Consider the following 18,494-nt stretch of genomic DNA (forward strand, 5'->3'; position numbering starts at 1 on the left):
TTCTTCAAATTATCTTTATCTGACTCTAAGTAGCAATGGAAGTATTTTAGAAATAATTATTAATCAATTTATTAAATAAATCTATACCACAGCTATTTTGCAGCATCTTACTATCACAGTGTTATTCATGACTAGGAAAAATACATTCTGTATTTTCAGTTCTTTCTTATCACCAGAAGACTGATTTTCACAGGACTTCTCCACATGCTGTGAAAGCCAATGCTGTGCTTCAGGAAATCTGCAGACATGCAGAAGCACCTGAAACATCATTATGTTTACAGCTATGGGATTGTGTTAACTACGAAACTCTGTAAATCAGATGTATGCTGCCCAGTATCCAGGCATTTTCTTATGGACATACTCTGGAAGCACAGGAAAATATCATCACCTTCCAAAAGGCTTTCACAGATGCCCTGACAAAACCAGCACTATTCCACACAAATCTTTTTTATATTGGATATCTATTAAGTTATCTATCAAAAATGATTCAGAGTCGTCCCAGTAGAAAGAAAAAAACCACCCAACTCTTTACTGTGCATATTTAGTAACAATTACTTCCATTCTCTGTAACACAAGGAAAGCTTTAAATATCCTCACTACTGCAAAGCCGAGGATCACATTTCCACCAACTGCATGTACAAGAACAGAAGACAAAAATTATGTGCCAACCTGGCCCTAGGTTTACAAAGTTTCCCTAAAACTTTTTAAGTTCAAGGATTGTAAAAATACTATCTTAGATTTAAAAATACACAAAACTCTGTTAATAGCTGTGTCTTTCCTCCCACTATCACAAAAAAAATCTTTCTTTTCCTGCAGGAAAAGAAATGTAACTGGATTTAAGGAGGGTCCCTAAATTTAAGTGCTTTATACACAAATATGCATACCTATGTGTGCAATGTCTATGTAAAGACAGAGCTTCTAGCAGGACGTTCTCTGCTTTTTTTTTTTAATTCAGTCTGCTACAGACTGAATTCCCAGGGCATTAATAATAATAATAAAAAAAATCCCTGTGTGCAGCATTTAGTATATAAAGCACTCATCAACCCACTCAGAAATTCAGTTGACAGTAGCTAAAGCAAAACAGACATCCAAGGTCAGAGTTGCATCCTCTTTGGCTATGTGACCAAGTCTGACTTAGTCCAAGAACAATTACACGTGCATTTCCTGTGTTTAAAACAGTGATCTTAATATTATGGTAATATAAAAAGAACAATGATATGAAACTCAAGCTCTCATAACTGAATTAGTTGCCCAAGAAATCTTAATTTGCCTCCCTTCTGTGTCATGCTAAGCCTTTCATTATGTGATCAAACTGTTCTGTCTCTGGGTACTTGCGTAACCAGCTGCCCAAAGTGAATGTTCCTCATGCTGCAGTGTTGTGCTTAGACCACAACTACAGGCGTGCTGCCTGCCTTAAGGGTTTTACTATAAAGCCTTCTGTCTCACAGACTCTCTCTTTACAAGTATTAACTTGATTCTCTACCATGTTATTAGGTGATATCAATTTTTGGTTTATATATACAAACTGAAGAGCAGAATAAGAAAACATATCTTGGAAAAGGACAAATTTTTTAAGACTTCAGAGCATTTATCATTCACAAGCTCAGATACTACTTTGCACATGGTATCTAGTAACTTCACTACACAACCACTCCTTTAGAGAGAAGTTGTAACAAACTGGCATTTTTATCTGACCTTGTGGAAAAGTGACTTAGTGCTCTAACAGTATCCAGTTTGTCTCGGATCCAGTTCTTTCTCCTCTTTATTATTCAATAGCTAAATAATCATGTCCAGCTCAGCTACTGTACCTGACTAAACAAGTGGCCAGGCTCAGTCATGGCTAATACACCAAACAAATGAAAGTTTGGCTTATCAGCAAGAATGTGATTGAATAAATGCTCACATAACTTCACAGGCATATCTGAGATTTTTCCAGGGCTTACAAATTGGCTGAGTTATCAGAAGAACATCAAAAGGCACAGTCAAACAGCCACAAATGCCAAGTTTCAAGTCACTGCTTTAATGCTGAGGAACAACACTTTTTTCTAAACACATGGAGTAGTATGATTTTTTCCCAATACCTGTTCTTAACATACAAATACAGTTTCTTAATCTCAGCTGTGGGAACTATTCCCTTTGAACAGTTTAAACTAGGAGCACTATAGGCATGAAAACAGGAGCCCGCAATGCAAAATGACAAGTGTCGCTACCCACACAACTGTATTTCATGGGAAGCTTAGCAAAAAAAATGCATACAAAGCTTTTAATGATTTACTCAAGAACTGAGACATTTCCACCCTCCCAGATGAAGACTGTTCAGTTTTGTAATTGCTTGTGTTATAATAATTTCTTAAAATTGTTTTCATTGCTGATAACTTTCCATATTATTTGCACACACTTTTTTTGGAAAAAACAACATTGGCAAAGTATGTTTCTTCTAAGAGAAATTTTGGCTGTTTTGCTTTCCTTCAGCCACAGTCATGAATTTTTTCTATATGTAATGCTTGAACTTCTCCACATGATGGTTCAATGCAGTGAACACTGATTTAAGTTTAAAAGAGGTTATATTTCTGATCTGAATTTATCATTTTAATGTGCAGTTGCCAAAAGTGGACAAGCCTGTGCTCATTTAACTTGTGGCACTATGAGAAGGCCTTATCACAGAAAGAAAAACTTTCTTCTTCAACACTAACATCATGCAACAGTGCTGCTGGATAAGAGAAAATACAGTGCATCACAAGCTAGTACTGCCCACTAAAAGACCTTTTTTATCAGCGCAATAGACCTGGTTTTGTTACTAAAGAGTAACAAAAGATGGATCAGATCCAGCTCAACTGCACTAAAACATAGCAGCAGACCCACACAAAGATGAGCAAAAACGGTATTTGCTGAATTCCCTTTCTTCCTAGATACTCCTTACGGGTCTAGCTCAGCAACACAAAAAACGTAAGTTATTCCATCATAAGCAAAGTTTTTGAGTGTTTATAGAAGCAGTACTACTGTCTATGAACGGGTGCTCTGATTCTCAAATAACACTCCAAGAAAAGGCAAAAAGCCTGCAGAGGCATGCAGCCTGTCGCCCTACACAACTCACGCTTGATAAAGGCAGATTAAACAAACACCTTCTTTCCAAATTCACACCGAGTTAAAATCACCCTGCACTCACTGTGGTTCAAACAAAGACTCAAAGAGCTAAAATAGCTGGTCAGGAAATAACACCAATTTTCAGCATATTCTTAGGCATGCTATTGTATTTTTTTTTTAAATGCAGTTTGAAGCACAAAGTATAAGAAAAAAGGATTTCTTACCGTACAACATCAAAACTTTGAACTGAATCATTCCAAAAGTACTTCACACTGTGATGTGTGAAGTAACGAATCTGTAAGGGCAACAAAACATAGATGTTAAACTGGTATCACTTAACACCTCTCTTCTGACTTTATTCTCAGAGGTGACAGAAAGTGAATTTAGAAAAGCTTCACTGAAAAATGAATACTTTTCTTTCAACATAATCTTTCAAGCTTTCCACAATTTCCAGAAACAGGTTATTGAGGAGATTTCTGTTCCATGAGTTAGCCTTTCAAACAAAAGTAGCAGCTCACATGTACTGCACTGTGTGTATTTATTCTCAATAGTCCTTGAGAATTAGCCAGCATAGTATTGCAGGTTTACTTACAGGCAAATATTTTTTCAAATCGTTTTTATTCTCTTCTGCAGCAGATTCAGAGAAATGAACAGCATGGCCATTTGAAACCTTGTGCACTAGAGGGTTAGGATTCCGTAAAGGATTGGCTCCCAAAGAAGGCATAACACGAACCTTTGCACAAAACCATATCTTGAATTCATCCTTAAAAAGAGGGGGGGAAAATGATCTAGTCAAAAGAGCATTTAAACAGCATTTTACTACAACAGCTGTAGCAAAATCACAGATAATAGATTAGCAGAGCCCATACTGAACTACAGAACATTATCTCCAAGTTAATATCAGCTACCTTAAGAATAACTTACTTTCTACAATTCTAAAAGCGTATTTTTTGCACTTGGGTCAGCAGTTACACCTTACTTCAACAAATGTATCTTTGCTGAACAAGGGAGGGGAAACCATGTTTCAGCTTATATGAACAAGGTATTTGTTCTGTAACTTTTGATGACAACAGCATTCAAGTATTTAATTCTTAAAACTGCACGATAAACTATTTGCTATGCCCACTGCAAACAGCTGTCAGTCTTCCCACAGAAGCAGCAAAGCTACGCACAAGTCCCAGGGAGCAGAGTTCTGCAGTGCTGTAAAACACAGTCATGTCTACACTGCAAGGCAAGGACTGGAGTAATCTAGCAAGCAGAAGGACCTGCAAACAGGGAGAAGCACATCCCTCTGCACACTTACAGTTGTTCTCAGCAGAACCACCTCACAGTCTTTAAGCGCGCTCCTTTTGCACGTTGCTTTCACGCGCCACTGGGGCATCCAGTAGAGGAGGAGGAGGAGAAAGCCACCAGAACAGATCACTCCTACAGTAACTAGCACCAACTTCCAGCGACACAGATCATAGCCATAGATCTCCTGCATGGAAGTAGAAACAAGTAATGATGACTCTCTTTAATTATTCTGGCTCAGGATGCCAACATTAGTTTTTCATAATGTGCAGTATTTAAAGCAAATCAAATTTCAAAACCATTTCCTCTTTTTTCTTTTCTGGGGGAAGGAAAGATTTGAAACACTTAATACACGATGGAGTGGAAGCAAAAAGGAACAGTTTTGCTTAGTCAGAAATATAAACATCAATAAAAGCCTGACAGAGGCAGATCATCCACACTGTGTAAAACATTTCATGGCAGGACCTGTCTCCTCTCTGCTCTGCTCCCTATGGACTGACGTTGCTACACAACCTGCTCTACCTCCCAGAGAACATTTCTGACCATGACACAGCACAAGTTAGCTGAACGTTTAAGAGCAAAAGCATGTGGTTTTGCCAAATGCTAATTTTATGACATAGCATTTGATCAGCTAGCATTCACAGTGAATTACTACTGCAGGCTGAATTTTATACATTCTAAAAAAAACCATAAATACATCAAACACCACTTTTTAGTAGAGAATCTTGCTTATATTGCCTGCCATTTAACAAGAAATGCTACTTTACAAACTCCAAGCCACACTCAAAGGTTCTGTAACTTGTACCAGTTAGAAAAATCCTTCTCCCATTAAAAAAACCCCAAGTATTCAGCGTGCAAGCATCAACTTAACTTGATGACAACCAGGAACAGAAAATAATTTAGTGATTTACTGGATACTGTGTTACATTCCTGAGTTTCACATTACATCATCAGATTATATTTCCTGCTGTAAAAGGGCGATGAAGTTTCCCATTGAGTCCCACCCATTGTTCATATTGACATTAACTTCTCGGATTTTTTCACTTTTCATTAAACAGTGCTGGAAATTGTTTAAACTCCTTTCCTAAGAAAAGGCTTTTCAAAAGTTTGTTTAGCCACCTTCTCAGATGACAAAAAGCAGAGATAAAGTCCATTCTCTCTTGCCCCCAAAACATTCCTTAGCAATAAAAATAGGAGAGTGAAAGATGGTGAGAGAAGTTAATACTTCTTTTTAGGACAAAATAAAATTATTTCCTCAAAAAAATATTTATTTTAGTGATCAGGCCATAAGCATCCCCTGTTCTAAGATGCATTTGCTTACTCTCTGTATTAGAGCTGTCTAATGAAGAACTGCTTTTCCTAGCAGTGTGCACAAGGACAGAACAAGGACTTCAATTCACAGAAACCTACCATTTTAAAAACAAAAATCCCTACATATACCAAATGGGCTAGAAAAATCCCTATGAACCCCAAGTGGGCTAGAAATCAAAATATTAGCTGCTAGTACTTCCCTGTCAAAGCTTACTGCTTTGAGTCACATTATGAAGCATTAACCTGTTTTAACATTCAACAAAAAATCTCCAGGATTTGGAAGGAAGAATCCCCAATTTACCAAACAACAACAAAATAATAGTAATAATAAAAAAACCAAAACACAACCCGTTTTGTTTCCACTTTCATGTTTAAAAAAAGGAATGTTAAGCATCAAAATGTGTTATCTATTGGACTACTGACCTCAACAGAAACCTTTCCTATCCCATGACTAATTTCCTAATACCAAAAAATATTGCCAAGGATAACCTTATAAAATTGCTAAATTGATTTAAACTGAGACAATCCACTTCCTGATGTAATATGCCCCCTTTAAACAGAAAACCCTGAAAATGTGTTTCTTTCATTGTATAAAAACAGATTACCAGAATTCATTACCATCTCATCTTCCTCTGCTTTATTGACATATTTCTTTTCTTCTTTCTCCATGTTTAGTATGATATGGAACTTCTCAACTTGAGATATGGAAGACCTTCAACAACAAAAGAATTAAAAATTGAAGCAACAGTACTGATTTTATACCTAAGTTTTAGGTTGTTTCAAGTTACTTTTGGTAAGTGCATCTACATAAAACACAACACTGACTCGGTATCAATATTTATCTTCAATTTGCACTGTTACTAGTTTCTAGAAGTAACTATCCAAGGAGTTCTATACAGCTTTATGATTGAACATCAGATGAATACAAGTGAAATACTGCATAAACAGCAGGCTTTAAAAGAGGGGGCAGAAGCTTGTACTAATTTAACTTGGCTACATTCTACATGCAGCAAGCAGTTTTTGGTACATGCTACAAGCTTCATGATGGAAATGTAAATTAATCCTGTAAAACAAAAGCTTAAAAGTAGGTATCACTCTATATGTAATAGCTCCAATCAGATGCTTTCAGAAGTCAGGCTATCCTTCAAGAGGAAAGGCACAGTACCCCTGAGATCTACACTTCTCATCTGAGCAGAAGAATAAATACATGCTTGAAAAAGTTTAGTCCCCAGTTTATTTCTAAATCAAGAAATGCTTTTTGGTCAGTCTTTTCCCTTCTTTCCAATTCCTCTACTATTCAATTTGCATCAAAATCTCTCAGAGTTGCTAATCTTGGGAAGTGCTTTGAGGACAGATTATGATCACAATTTTCATGAATAAGGAAAGGAATGGAAAAAATATGGCACTGTCTACGAGATGAATGTAGTGCACACAGATACTTATTCCAAAAGGGGAGAACTACGAACAAAGGCTACAACATACTATGAGGCTTATCAGAATTTTCCTCATCACATAAGCAAGTAAAATCAAAAGTACCATGTCAAAAAGCCAAATTTTTGAAATTAAAACTGCATCTAACCTTCATTTGGGCACCTCTGTACCAGTTAATTGTATACAATTCATAATTAATGCACAGGAACAAACAACTACCACAGTTAAAATCACTAAATAGCCAGTGCTCACCTGCCAAGACATGGATTAACTACAATTCTCTGCACTGACATGGTACAGTCTTCAATTTTATTTACTACACATACATAGATCTCTTGGAAGACAGCACTTACTACCACAGCTTATAACCAGTCCTCAAGTATTAAGTCACAGCACAAGCAGCTACTCTGATTGTCATTTTTCAGGCTGCTATTAGTATTAAGTAGACAGTAAGTACAATCACTACCAAATTCTCTGTCATTAACTCCCCAACATTTTCACAAACCAAATCACTGGACTCCAAGTCAGATCCTCTCAAAGTCAGCCCCCGGATCCATGCACTTACAATCACCAGCAATGTCAGCTTCAAAGGGTCCCTCCTCCCAACTCCTGCAGCTTATCAACAGCATCACATCCGCACGTGTCTTCTGCAACCTACCATCTCCTTTCCAGTTAACCCAATAAATGAAGCAGGAACCCAACAGGAAAGGTTTATTTTGCTACCCAGATCTGGATCTCCTCAGAAATCTATTCCCGCTGCTGAATAAGGTCCTAGTAGAAGAAACACACACTCGGAGAGAACTGCATCACAGCACAGAACTGAGTCTCAGGTGAGAAGAAGCTCAGTACTTCATAAATTAAGTGCTTGATACAGTTTGCATTTTGTTCTGAATGGAAAGAAGCTAACGTGGCAACAACTGCCTCCTTTGATTGGAGCACCAGGTCACACTTCCCTTCCCTTGTTAAGCTGAAAATTTTCTATTGCTATACTATAATTTTACTGCAGATTTATTTGGAAATTAAGCCACACAAATCATTAAAGTTCTAAACCACACTTTTGTTTAAATTGCCACTTTTCTTAACTGAGGAGCTTTCTATTCTGGGAAAGATAGAGATAATATATAAAACCAGTTAAAATCTGTCCTAAATCTACACAGGATTGCTAAGAAAGCTCCTGAGGACAATCTTTCAATTAATCACATCAAACAACTTTATATACACCATACAGATCACATTTTCAATCAAGAAGCCATGCAGCCAGACAAAGTTCTGTGTATTTACAGAATTATACTTCTAATAGAGTTCACAGCTCCAGGAAAGAATTATTAGCTTAATCATACTTGAACTAGTCTGCGCTTAAACAAACACACACTTCCCCACTGTAACGTACAGTAACATCAAAAAGGGTGCCTGCAGGCAACTCTCCAACCTTGATGGACATATCAAGCAGGAACTTGATACAGGAAAGCACCAGGCAGAAAAATAAACGCAAATAGCTTCCAGATCAATGGATCTCAACTGAGATTTCAATATGGCCAATACGTCAGCACAGGGACCTTATGGAACATCATGACAGTATGAGAGAGAAGTGCAATTGCCTTCATTTAGGATTGTTCCACTGCCAGGAAGGAACATCAAGTTGTGGGTCTGAAGAATTACAAAAGGAAATCTCAGCACTAGCAATAATGCCTGTGATTCAGTAAGCTCTTTGAACAGCTGGGTAGAATCAGACAGGGAATATATGAGGAGAATTAGGAGGCTATTTCTGACTCACATCATTAGCTCCATCTGCATTATTTCATACAGACTCATTTACTGAACAACCTTCAACTAACGCACATTCTCAACATGGCACATACTGCTGGTAATTTTCCATATTAAACTCAAATTCAAATCTCTAAACTTAAAAAGCATTATAGAGATAGTTTCTTTGTTGATGGGTCATGAAAATTATTCTTATTCCACAGCAAAGAACTGCACTCTTTCGCCAGTCTTATCCCTTCTGGCACACCATCAGCCCAAGCTTATCATCAAAAGCTCAAATGCTTAACTCCTTTGGGTTTGTCTCCCATTGCCCTGCTGAAAGTTGGGGTTGAACACCACCGCATGGACTCCCCAGGGCTGCCTCCTTGAGTGACTTCAGGCTGCTGGGTCAGACTGAAAAAACCTTACCAATACAGAAGAGACTTTAACAATCTGCATTTGAGTTTTACTTCCTTCCTTCTATAATATGATGGGGAATTAAACATTTATCTACTTTAACTTTTTAATTAAAGATTTAAATATAAACCTTGGACTTTTCAGACTATGAGAGAGTATGACATTTTACTAGTACTCAAATTGAAGTGAGGTTGAAATCCACTTGCAATAAGCAATATGAACATGGGAATATCCAAATATAATGTGCCTCTGATGCACATTACAAACCGCCACTCAGCCTCTCCCCAGGCCAAGTTCCCTGGAGTGAATAGCTAGAGAAATCCTCTCCCCCTTTAACAAACTGAGAATAGGAACCTTTTAAGGAAAGAACTTTTAACCAATGGAAGTGGTGAAAGTTACTATCATTACACTCATAATTTTTACTTACTGAGTTGCTATTGTATAGCTAAGCATATTCTAAAGTCAGAGAAGTCAGAAATACCAAAAGGTCTGTAAAAGAAAATGCTGTTTGCCACTGAGATTAACAGAATGAAATCACTTGCAACATTTTATAACAATGTAGGTATAAATTTAACAAATGGTCTAGAGATCAGCTGAACAGTGTCTGAACTGTAAGTACTTCTAAGAGCATACATTTGAGTCACAAGCTTAAACAGTAAATCTGAAACTTTGCAAAATACAGTATATCAAAATAAAATAGCATTTGAACAGCATTTCCAATTTGTTACTGTCCTGAAGAGTATGCAGCTGTGAGCAGGACAGCACCTGCAGCTTCAGACTTAAGTTGATACTATTTTGGAGCTAAAATAAATCACAAATGGAATCACTGAAGAAATTACAGCAGAGTACAGAGCTTAAAACTATATGCATCCCTCACAGTGAAGACAATGCTGCACCTTTTCTCAATTACTGCACCACTCTGCATTTGTTCATCTATCCTGACTAAACAACCAGGATACCAAGCAACTGTACCAAAATATTTGTAAGTAACAAACATTTGTATCAACAGCATAAAAGGTGCAAGTGAACTCATGGCATGTTCATTAAGGAAATTGTTCTCAAAGAACCAGAGCAAGTCTCCATCAGTACACCTGAAGAGTTCTGCAAGCCACACTTTCGAAGGACTACTTACTGACTTACCTCAAGTCAGTTTTCAAACAGCTGGCATCATCAGCAAACTATTTCAGTGCACATTTTACCCTTAGAGTTTGATTTGGGGGGTGGGAAGCAAAGACAATCTTCCCTCGTTGTCCTCAACATTTGTCCCAATTCCACAATCCTTAAAAACTAATTCATACACACATTGTTGCCCTCTATTTATTCTTCCAGCTTTTCAACATAAGTGGAAGTTTCATAGCTTCAAGAGAAAATCTTTAAAGTATGGACAAATTACAACTACAAAAGAAGAAACTTTTGATATCTCCTGTAATCACTGGGTAATTTAAACCCCAGATGTCTCAAATTAAAATGTAATTTTTAAAGATCAAGTCTTTAATAAAATCCATGTATGGATACACATAAAAATTATCTATTACTTTTTCTTATGCTCTTGTCTTCTGTCTGCTTAAAATGCATGAGTAAACTTACACATTTCTATCTTAAACACTCCCTATTTTCTTCTTTTCAGATATTTGTAAGAAGTCCTGTGATAACTAATAGTTTCTCTTACCAACAAGCAGTCCAGCAGCTGTCCTCTGCACTTGCTTTTGTTACCATGAGTTAGCGAGGCAGTTCTTAATAACAGAGACCCTATCTACAAGGGAAGTCCTGACAAATGAACTATTTTGTCTAAAATCTAAAAAAAGTCTCCAAGGGCTTTTCAAACTGTTATCAAAAGATTAACATATCAAAGAAAATTTGGCACTGCTTGGAATGTTGCTTTTTTTTTCCCTCTTCCCTCCAGTGTGGCTGAACAATTGCAGGACTGTGGCCGGGCTGGCGCGGAGGCTGCGCTTCCAGGCATCAGCCGCCCGGTCCAGCTCCTTCTATTCAAACGACAAATGCCTCCCCAGGAGCCTGCAGACACTTGCAGGGCTATGCACAAGCCCTGATACTATCTGCTCAGCTAAAAGCATCTATGCTTCTGACCAAACCCTTCCTTGTATTTACAGCGGTTGCGAGAGAAGACAACAACATCCATACTGAGGAGCTCCAGGCAGCAGGTCAGAAACGCGCACATTTCTCACTCAGCATTTTGCAGTTTATCGCAGTACATAATGAAGCGATCACACACACCAAATCAGACGACCTTTACAGACTGAGTGCTACAAAGCTAAAACTGAACTTTGTCACTACCTGAACATCACAGAAACAAGGTACTTTTCTGTACAAGACAAGCCTCTACCAGCTCTGCTTTGACAAGAACACTAAAGGCAAATGAAGAGATGTAACAAGGCAGACAGAAAAAGCAAGAGACACACATGAGAGAGGCCAAACTTCAAATTCACCTCTGTGCAAAGAGTCAATATTCCTCAGCACCCTATGCAATCACTCTCAATAAATAAATCAAAGTAAACTAATACAGAAAGAAAATTAAGAAAAAAAAAAAACCTGACTGACCTGTCTAGAAAACAATCAAACACAATTCCTATTCCTTACATCTGAAATATTGTCCTAGCAAGTGACTCTCCTGGATCCAAACAGGCTACTAAAGCACTAAAACTCCTCTTCCAGAACTTATTTACAACAACTGCATCCTCCAATAAGAGACATCTTACACCTCTGTGGTTAAAAATTAAGTTTCTAAATAGTTCAATGTCATTAAAAGCTTTTCAAATTTCTGAATAAAAAACACCTTGAAAGTCATCATCTTCAACTGTATCCCAACTAGCTGCCAAAACACAGGAAAAAAAGCGGGTTTTCTTCCAACTGGGAAGCCAAACATTATTTAGGTCACTCAGAAATTCAAAATTTCTGCACTTTAGAGCTATACTTTCAACAATTTACCCCAAGAAGAAATCAACCCTACAAGGGAAAAGACCTTACAAAGGCAATGTTTACCACTAGGGTAAACCACTAGGATAACCACTTATTCTTGTTACAGTACCATGAGATTCCCACACACTGAGATCAGTTACCAAACAGTCCATTTTTTCCAAACGTTATAGTAATAAAGTTTTCTTTGATTCATGCAATGGGCATAAAATGGAGGTAAAAGAATTGCTTCACATACACAAAACACCAGCTAATGCTCAATCTCTGCCATACTGGCAGTAATGAAATTAAAACTGAAGAAATACTCAAACTGGAAGAGCCATAACAGGCCAGGAAGAGGAATGAATGTATCTTCTAAGAAAATATTCCATCTGAAATACATCCGAATTCTTAGGAAAGATGAAAACTCAGCCTGGGTGATAGCTGACCATTAGCAGAAGAGGATGGCAGTTCATTTTCCTAAGTGACTGACAGAATGATCAAAAGTGTATTCTTTTGCCCTGCCACAGAAGCCGCCTTTCTATATCACCTTACAAGGGCTGTGCATCAGGTGTTGCACAAGACCATTTGGCACATCCAAGGAGACAGTTCTGCACTCATACATACCTCAGGCCAAATGCCAAGATGCTCTGAATATTAAATGTATTTCGAAATTCAAATGCTATAATATGCCTATCTGCATAAAAAACAAAGTACCTCTTACCTAAATACCAGCAGTAAAAAACAATGAAAATGCTTCTTCAAAATTATTCCAGAAGATTTAGAACTTCTTTTCCATGGGCCATGAAAACATTTCTAGGCACACTGAAAAAACCTGTTCTTGACCCAAGACCTCCTCTGCCATTGTGCTAAAGAGACCTCTTGGTCTGTACAACATTTGGCAGCACTGGCCATGCAAAGTTGCATTCGATACATCTGCTTTCAATGCATCTGCAATATTTATCCTCATGTCAGAACTGCCAGCAGGCAAGGAAAGAAGTTCTAGGTATAGCTTAGGAGACCATGATTCAGAAAAAGCACACTTTTAAATGGAGCTATAAAAATAGAAGGAAAAGTCTTATCAGCTATTACTACTTGAGTCTGCAGCTCCTGCCCATGCCAACTGCCAATGAGTTCCACATACAATACCTGAAAAGCTGAACCTAAAACACAAATTTCAATTAAAACATGCTGTAAAAATAAATAAATGGACAAGGACACAAGGTTAAGGAAATGTAAGGATCAGGAAAAAAATATTTACAAGCACATTCTTCTCAAAATGTATTTCATAACATTGCACACGCTAAAAATCAATCACCAAAAAAACAAATTTGAACACAACATTGCAAGGGATGGAACCAAAATTTCTGCCCACAGTGTCTTGGACATAAGTCCTATATTTACGTTCCAGTCCTTCTCCTTTACTTTTTTTAGCATCTATAAAAATAATGTATTATTTCCTCAAATTTCTCCACTGGCAGCTTTTGAAACAGACGGGCAGAATTTGCAGCCACTCAGAATGAAAAAAGGACCATTTAATACACTTGCAATTAAAAATCTTGAAATCTATTTAAACAGCTATAATAAAGTCCTGCTAAAATGCACCTTATGACATCTTGTCACCAAACAGTCTGTAATCAGGATTCATCATTAGTCTCTCTACCTCCTCAAAGGAAAGAGTTTCCACGTTGTTCTTTTTGGTTTCTCAGTCTCCAAGGAGATTCTGTATACAAGTATGCCTCCACTCCACATTTTTTGCTTCTCTGGTATGTACCACTGTTGCAGGTACCCAGGACACCATGGTGTGTGCCAGGTGGATTTTGCTACTTGGAAGGATCCATATGTCTGAGCTGCAGCACAACGCTAGAGATGTCTCACACCACCAGGCAAACCTGATACCACATGTGAGAGCCTCTTTGCCTGTCCCCAAAACATAAAACCCATGTCAAAGACCGCCCTGAAACTCAAACAGATCCCTTTACAGGTGATACACCACTTAGTCAAAGGCCTGGGGCTATCACACTTTTGTGACCATAAAGGTTATGACTTTTACTTCAACATGCACTACCGTGAGCTTACACACGTAGTTTAAATGCACCTGTAAAGCTTTCAGTATTATTAGAACATATCTGTATTTTATAAGCATGTGGTTTACAAACACAAGAAATACTCTACTTGAGAGGCACCCTCATCCTGAGAAATGCACCTTACAAATATGGAAACTGATGCAGTTTATGGCTCTCCAGTAACTTGCAGCTGAACCCTTAAATACAAAGTTATCCACATAATGTGCAACAGATGCTTGGGTAAGACATACAAACTAAAATAACTATGGAAGATCAAAAATCCTTCAACTATATTTTGAAAGGAGTTAAGGTTATAATTTGTACTACAAACAAAGCTTAACACTTTAGTCAACTAACCAAGCTCTAACAATAAGAATGACATAAGAGTTTAATGAATACATGGAAATTTTACAAGTACACGAGCTAAATTTTAACAAAGCCCTCCACTCAATACCTATTTTATCACTTCCCATCTTAGGCTTTCTGTTATAATACAAGCTTTTGTTTCTGTGTTTAGGCTTAAGGAAGACCATTGTATCCAACAATCACCAAACCAAAATTGTATTTACATTTGTAGAGTGTATTCTTTGTAAAGTATACTTTTTGCAGGCTGTAATAGCAATTGCAATGTTTACAGCAGAGTACAGGCTACATTAAGGAAAGATAATTCTACATCTAACAATAAACTCAGTATGTCAATTCATCATGATAACAAAGTACTATAGCCAATACTACACTCAAAACTTACTTTCTAACCGGTCTTCAGATCATTATTTTCAGACCACTTAGAAATTTGTTATCAATGTAGCAGCAATGCAGAGGTTGAAGATAGGTTGGAAGAGAATTTAGGAAAGCTGTTGGTCATCTCAAGGACATTTAGTTAACCATTTTACCACCTAACCTCAGCATCTCATTTATCTTACTTCAAGCAGCAGCTATTCACATTAATGAAAATTTTAAGCTGAAAAACCAAGCACCAAAAATCACAATCAACCAAAGCTTGTTCTTACTCTCAGGCTCACAGAAGCAGTCTTTACCTGTTTCCTTTCAGATCTGGATCTCTTACCTAGCTGCCACGAGGGAAAGAAGACACGTCCCACAGTCAGGGAATCCAACAAAGCATACATTTATTTTGGACGCTTGTTAGCTCTTTTCTCTCTTGGAAGAGTATACCAGACATTTGGGTTAGAATTCACAGACTGTGTTTTGTTTGTTCTTGGAAGAGAAAGTTAAACTGTTCCAAATACCTTGGGTAAGGCATGGCGCCATTACACCCAGCGTGAGTTCTCAATAGCTGAGCACTGAAGCTGTTTCCAAAGAAACGTTCCTTTCTCACACGAGGCGTGAACTTTACTCAGCCCTTCTATGTGATTAAATAACCAAGACTATTATGGTCAGATAATGGGGATGGCAAAGATGCCCCATCCCAGCACCAAGAGACCCGCAGCCATTCTACAGGAGAACTGGGAGTCTGAAGACCTGGACCCAGCAACAATGGGTCCTTTCAAGGAAGCATTTCCCCTTAGGGGCCGTGCCAAGAGCCCAACCTTTCCTGTGTGGCTGCCGCCTTATTGTGCGATGTAGAGTATCTGTTTCCTGGGATATATTTGCTTTTGTAGTATGGATGCTCAATAAAAGGAGGCAATGACTTTTTTTCCTCTTCCTCTTATATTCTTGGAAAATACTTTTGAGGTTAACATAAGAACATTTGAATTAAATTTCTCTTCATCTGCAAGGAGATCATCAAGCACAACCAGACTAATCACAAGAGATGAACTTTCCTCTAAAGTTTAGACATTTAACTTTTGTTTCCTCAGAAGCACATATAGTGGCATACAGCTATGACTACAGCAGTCATACTCATTGTAAGCAAGCAACTGGCTTTCACGTCTTCCTTTCCCAGCCTAATTATGACTTAGTACCTTTCACTGCTTTCAGCCAAGCATGCTCAGACAAAGCAGCAGTATTTCTTCAGTTTCCTGAAGTCAAAATGTAAAACTAAGGGAGTCTTAAGTTCAACTATATAACTACTAAACATACACAACACAAGAGTATATTCCAGAATAATAGAAATAGCATCAAATTGTACTCATTTCTAAAAATGTATTCTGTAAGAGAATCTATATATTAAACCTGGGGTTTCTAATGCTTACTGAAAGTACAATTTTTTGAAGTAGTCAATAAATTGACAAAGTCTGAAGTATGTGGCACACTCACTTTACTTAGACCAGAAACACTTCAAGGAAAGAGCTCTTGTGTGCAAACAACTCGTCAATCAATAGAAATAACTGTGCAAGACAGGAATCGCTAAAACTCTAATATCTAAATATCATATAACAACACTAAATATTCAAGTTAAAAGACTCTGTGAAAGACTTAAATTCAATTTAAGATGGCACATATGACAATTTATTTGTCTTGATCTCAAAGTAACTGAAATAATTCCCAGAAAAATCTGCAAAGAAGTTCCATTCCGAGACTGGACTGCTGTAGAGGACAATTTTCTTATGCACAGGAATTTATGGGACCTGACAGCTTAGCTCCTGAAGATGATTAATTTACTCTCAGAACTACCATATGAGGCAAGATGAGAAAACCAAGGGGGAACACTTGCACTCCCTGTTTCCAGGAAAAGAAGTTTGACAAAGTCAAGAACAGAACAGACATACAGGACTGTAACATTTAACTCTATGCTTCCATGCCTGTAATGTAAACCTTGTCCCACATCCATCTAGCTACTACGTCCCAGTCATTCAGACCAGTCCTACAAATCCAGAAGAGCTTTAGCGATTTAGTAAACAGTTATATTTCAGAGAAGGACTTCTACAATCCAGGAAATTCAAATAACTCCCCGCATTCTACTACATTTCATCACTACCTTAAATAGCTCAATTTAAATGACACTGTGCAGTGCTTCTGTGCCCCTTGGGAATGACTTCTACAGCATCAGCAGTGGGAGACATCTCCTGTATAATGGAAACAGACTGCAGAAATCTGACAAGGAATATCCCTTCAACTGCTACAATGTTCTCAGTCCTAATGACCATCAGTAAAGGTCTTGAGACTTGCTTCTCCCATAAGTAATAGCTTTTGCTTATCAGTCCATTTATAGTTAACTTTCATCCTGCACGCTTACCTTAAAGGAAAAATTCTGCCTTAACATATCTTGTCTAGAGCAACATTTTTATCTGTTTGAAATACCTTTTTCAGAACTTTTCTCTCTCTCCTAGCCTATAAAATTTTTTATAACAGTACTAAGAGGTGTAACTGTATCCATCTTCTCTTTGTGGAGGAGGAAAGTTAGTTTCCTTAAAAGCAAGACTGAAATGTTTCAGGTACATGAAGTGTATCAAGGAGTGCTTTTTCCTCAAGCATTGACCTCACTAACTGAAATATCATCACTGTCTAGCCAAATATTCTGAAGTAGCCTCTTCCCAGATAGCTCTAATCCAGATGCTTGACTCAGCTTTCCCCCTTCAGCCTTGCTTTTTCATAAATGTTAGGTGAAAACAGAGGTCAGCTTCCTAAAGCACCACTGAGGACTTGCCACTTACGTTAAATGCCCAAGTAGCTTTAACTCCATACCCTTTGTATCAAAGCCACAGAAGAACAGAAAGCTGGGCTGAAGGCTAATAGAGCAACAAAACAATAGGCCAGAAAGGTCAGATAAAACGTGCATTTCCCCTGCCATCAAGGAGACAGCACAGAGAGAGTCACGTAATGATGCTCCCCAGTGCACAATCTCCAGTCCCAGGGACTTTTAGTTCAAGAGCTTCATGAGCCAAATACCCTATCAACTTATTTAGTACTAACTGGACTTTTCCTGGGGTTTTTTAAATTATTTTGTGGCACATTTTAAGCCTGCCAACATTATACACAGAACTCCTGAGTTCATAGAGAAGGATTCATTTTTCCCTTATTTTGACCCTCAATCTATTAACTTTATGAGCGTGCACTTCGGTTTCTCCTCGGCTACAGCATTCGGAAAAGGAAACTGCCAAACAACTACTTAATCTGAATATAAGCAAAATAATAAAAAATGCTTTGAAAAAGACTGAAGCTCTGAACATTACCTTACTTCTATGGGAAATTAAGAAAAGAATCAAGCACAAGTCACTGTATTTTTACTATCTTTCAGGTTGATATTATAGGTACCAAGCCCTTTTTCATAGCTGTATATACTCCCACACTTTCAAAATTAAAAAACACTAACCCAGCTAAAATCAAAATTAGTATCCA

General features: G+C 37.7%; 1 protein-coding gene across 4 annotated transcripts in view; it reads right to left on the reverse strand.

Moving 5' to 3' along the window:
* ATP13A3 (ATPase 13A3) overlaps positions 1 to 18,494 on the reverse strand; it is a 54,041-nt gene that overhangs the window by 26,646 nt on the left and 8,901 nt on the right. Inside the window, exons 1-5 of one of the 4 annotated variants that reach the window (XM_017726414.1) lie at positions 10,946 to 10,992; positions 6,304 to 6,397; positions 4,388 to 4,561; positions 3,677 to 3,847; positions 3,309 to 3,379 (exon numbers count right to left, since the gene is read on the reverse strand). In XM_017726414.1, coding sequence (XP_017581903.1) covers positions 3,309 to 3,379; positions 3,677 to 3,847; positions 4,388 to 4,561; positions 6,304 to 6,397; positions 10,946 to 10,992 — 557 coding nt within the window. Of the gene's footprint in view, positions 1 to 3,308; positions 3,380 to 3,676; positions 3,848 to 4,387; positions 4,562 to 6,303; positions 6,398 to 10,945; positions 10,994 to 18,494 lie in introns of those variants that run through there. The other 3 variants (XM_017726412.1, XM_017726415.1, XM_017726413.1) reach the window with 3 other exon arrangements.

Source organism: Corvus brachyrhynchos, unplaced genomic scaffold, assembly GCF_000691975.1.
Source record: "Corvus brachyrhynchos isolate BGI_N302 unplaced genomic scaffold, ASM69197v1 scaffold221, whole genome shotgun sequence".
NCBI classification, from domain to species: Eukaryota; Metazoa; Chordata; class Aves; order Passeriformes; family Corvidae; genus Corvus; species Corvus brachyrhynchos.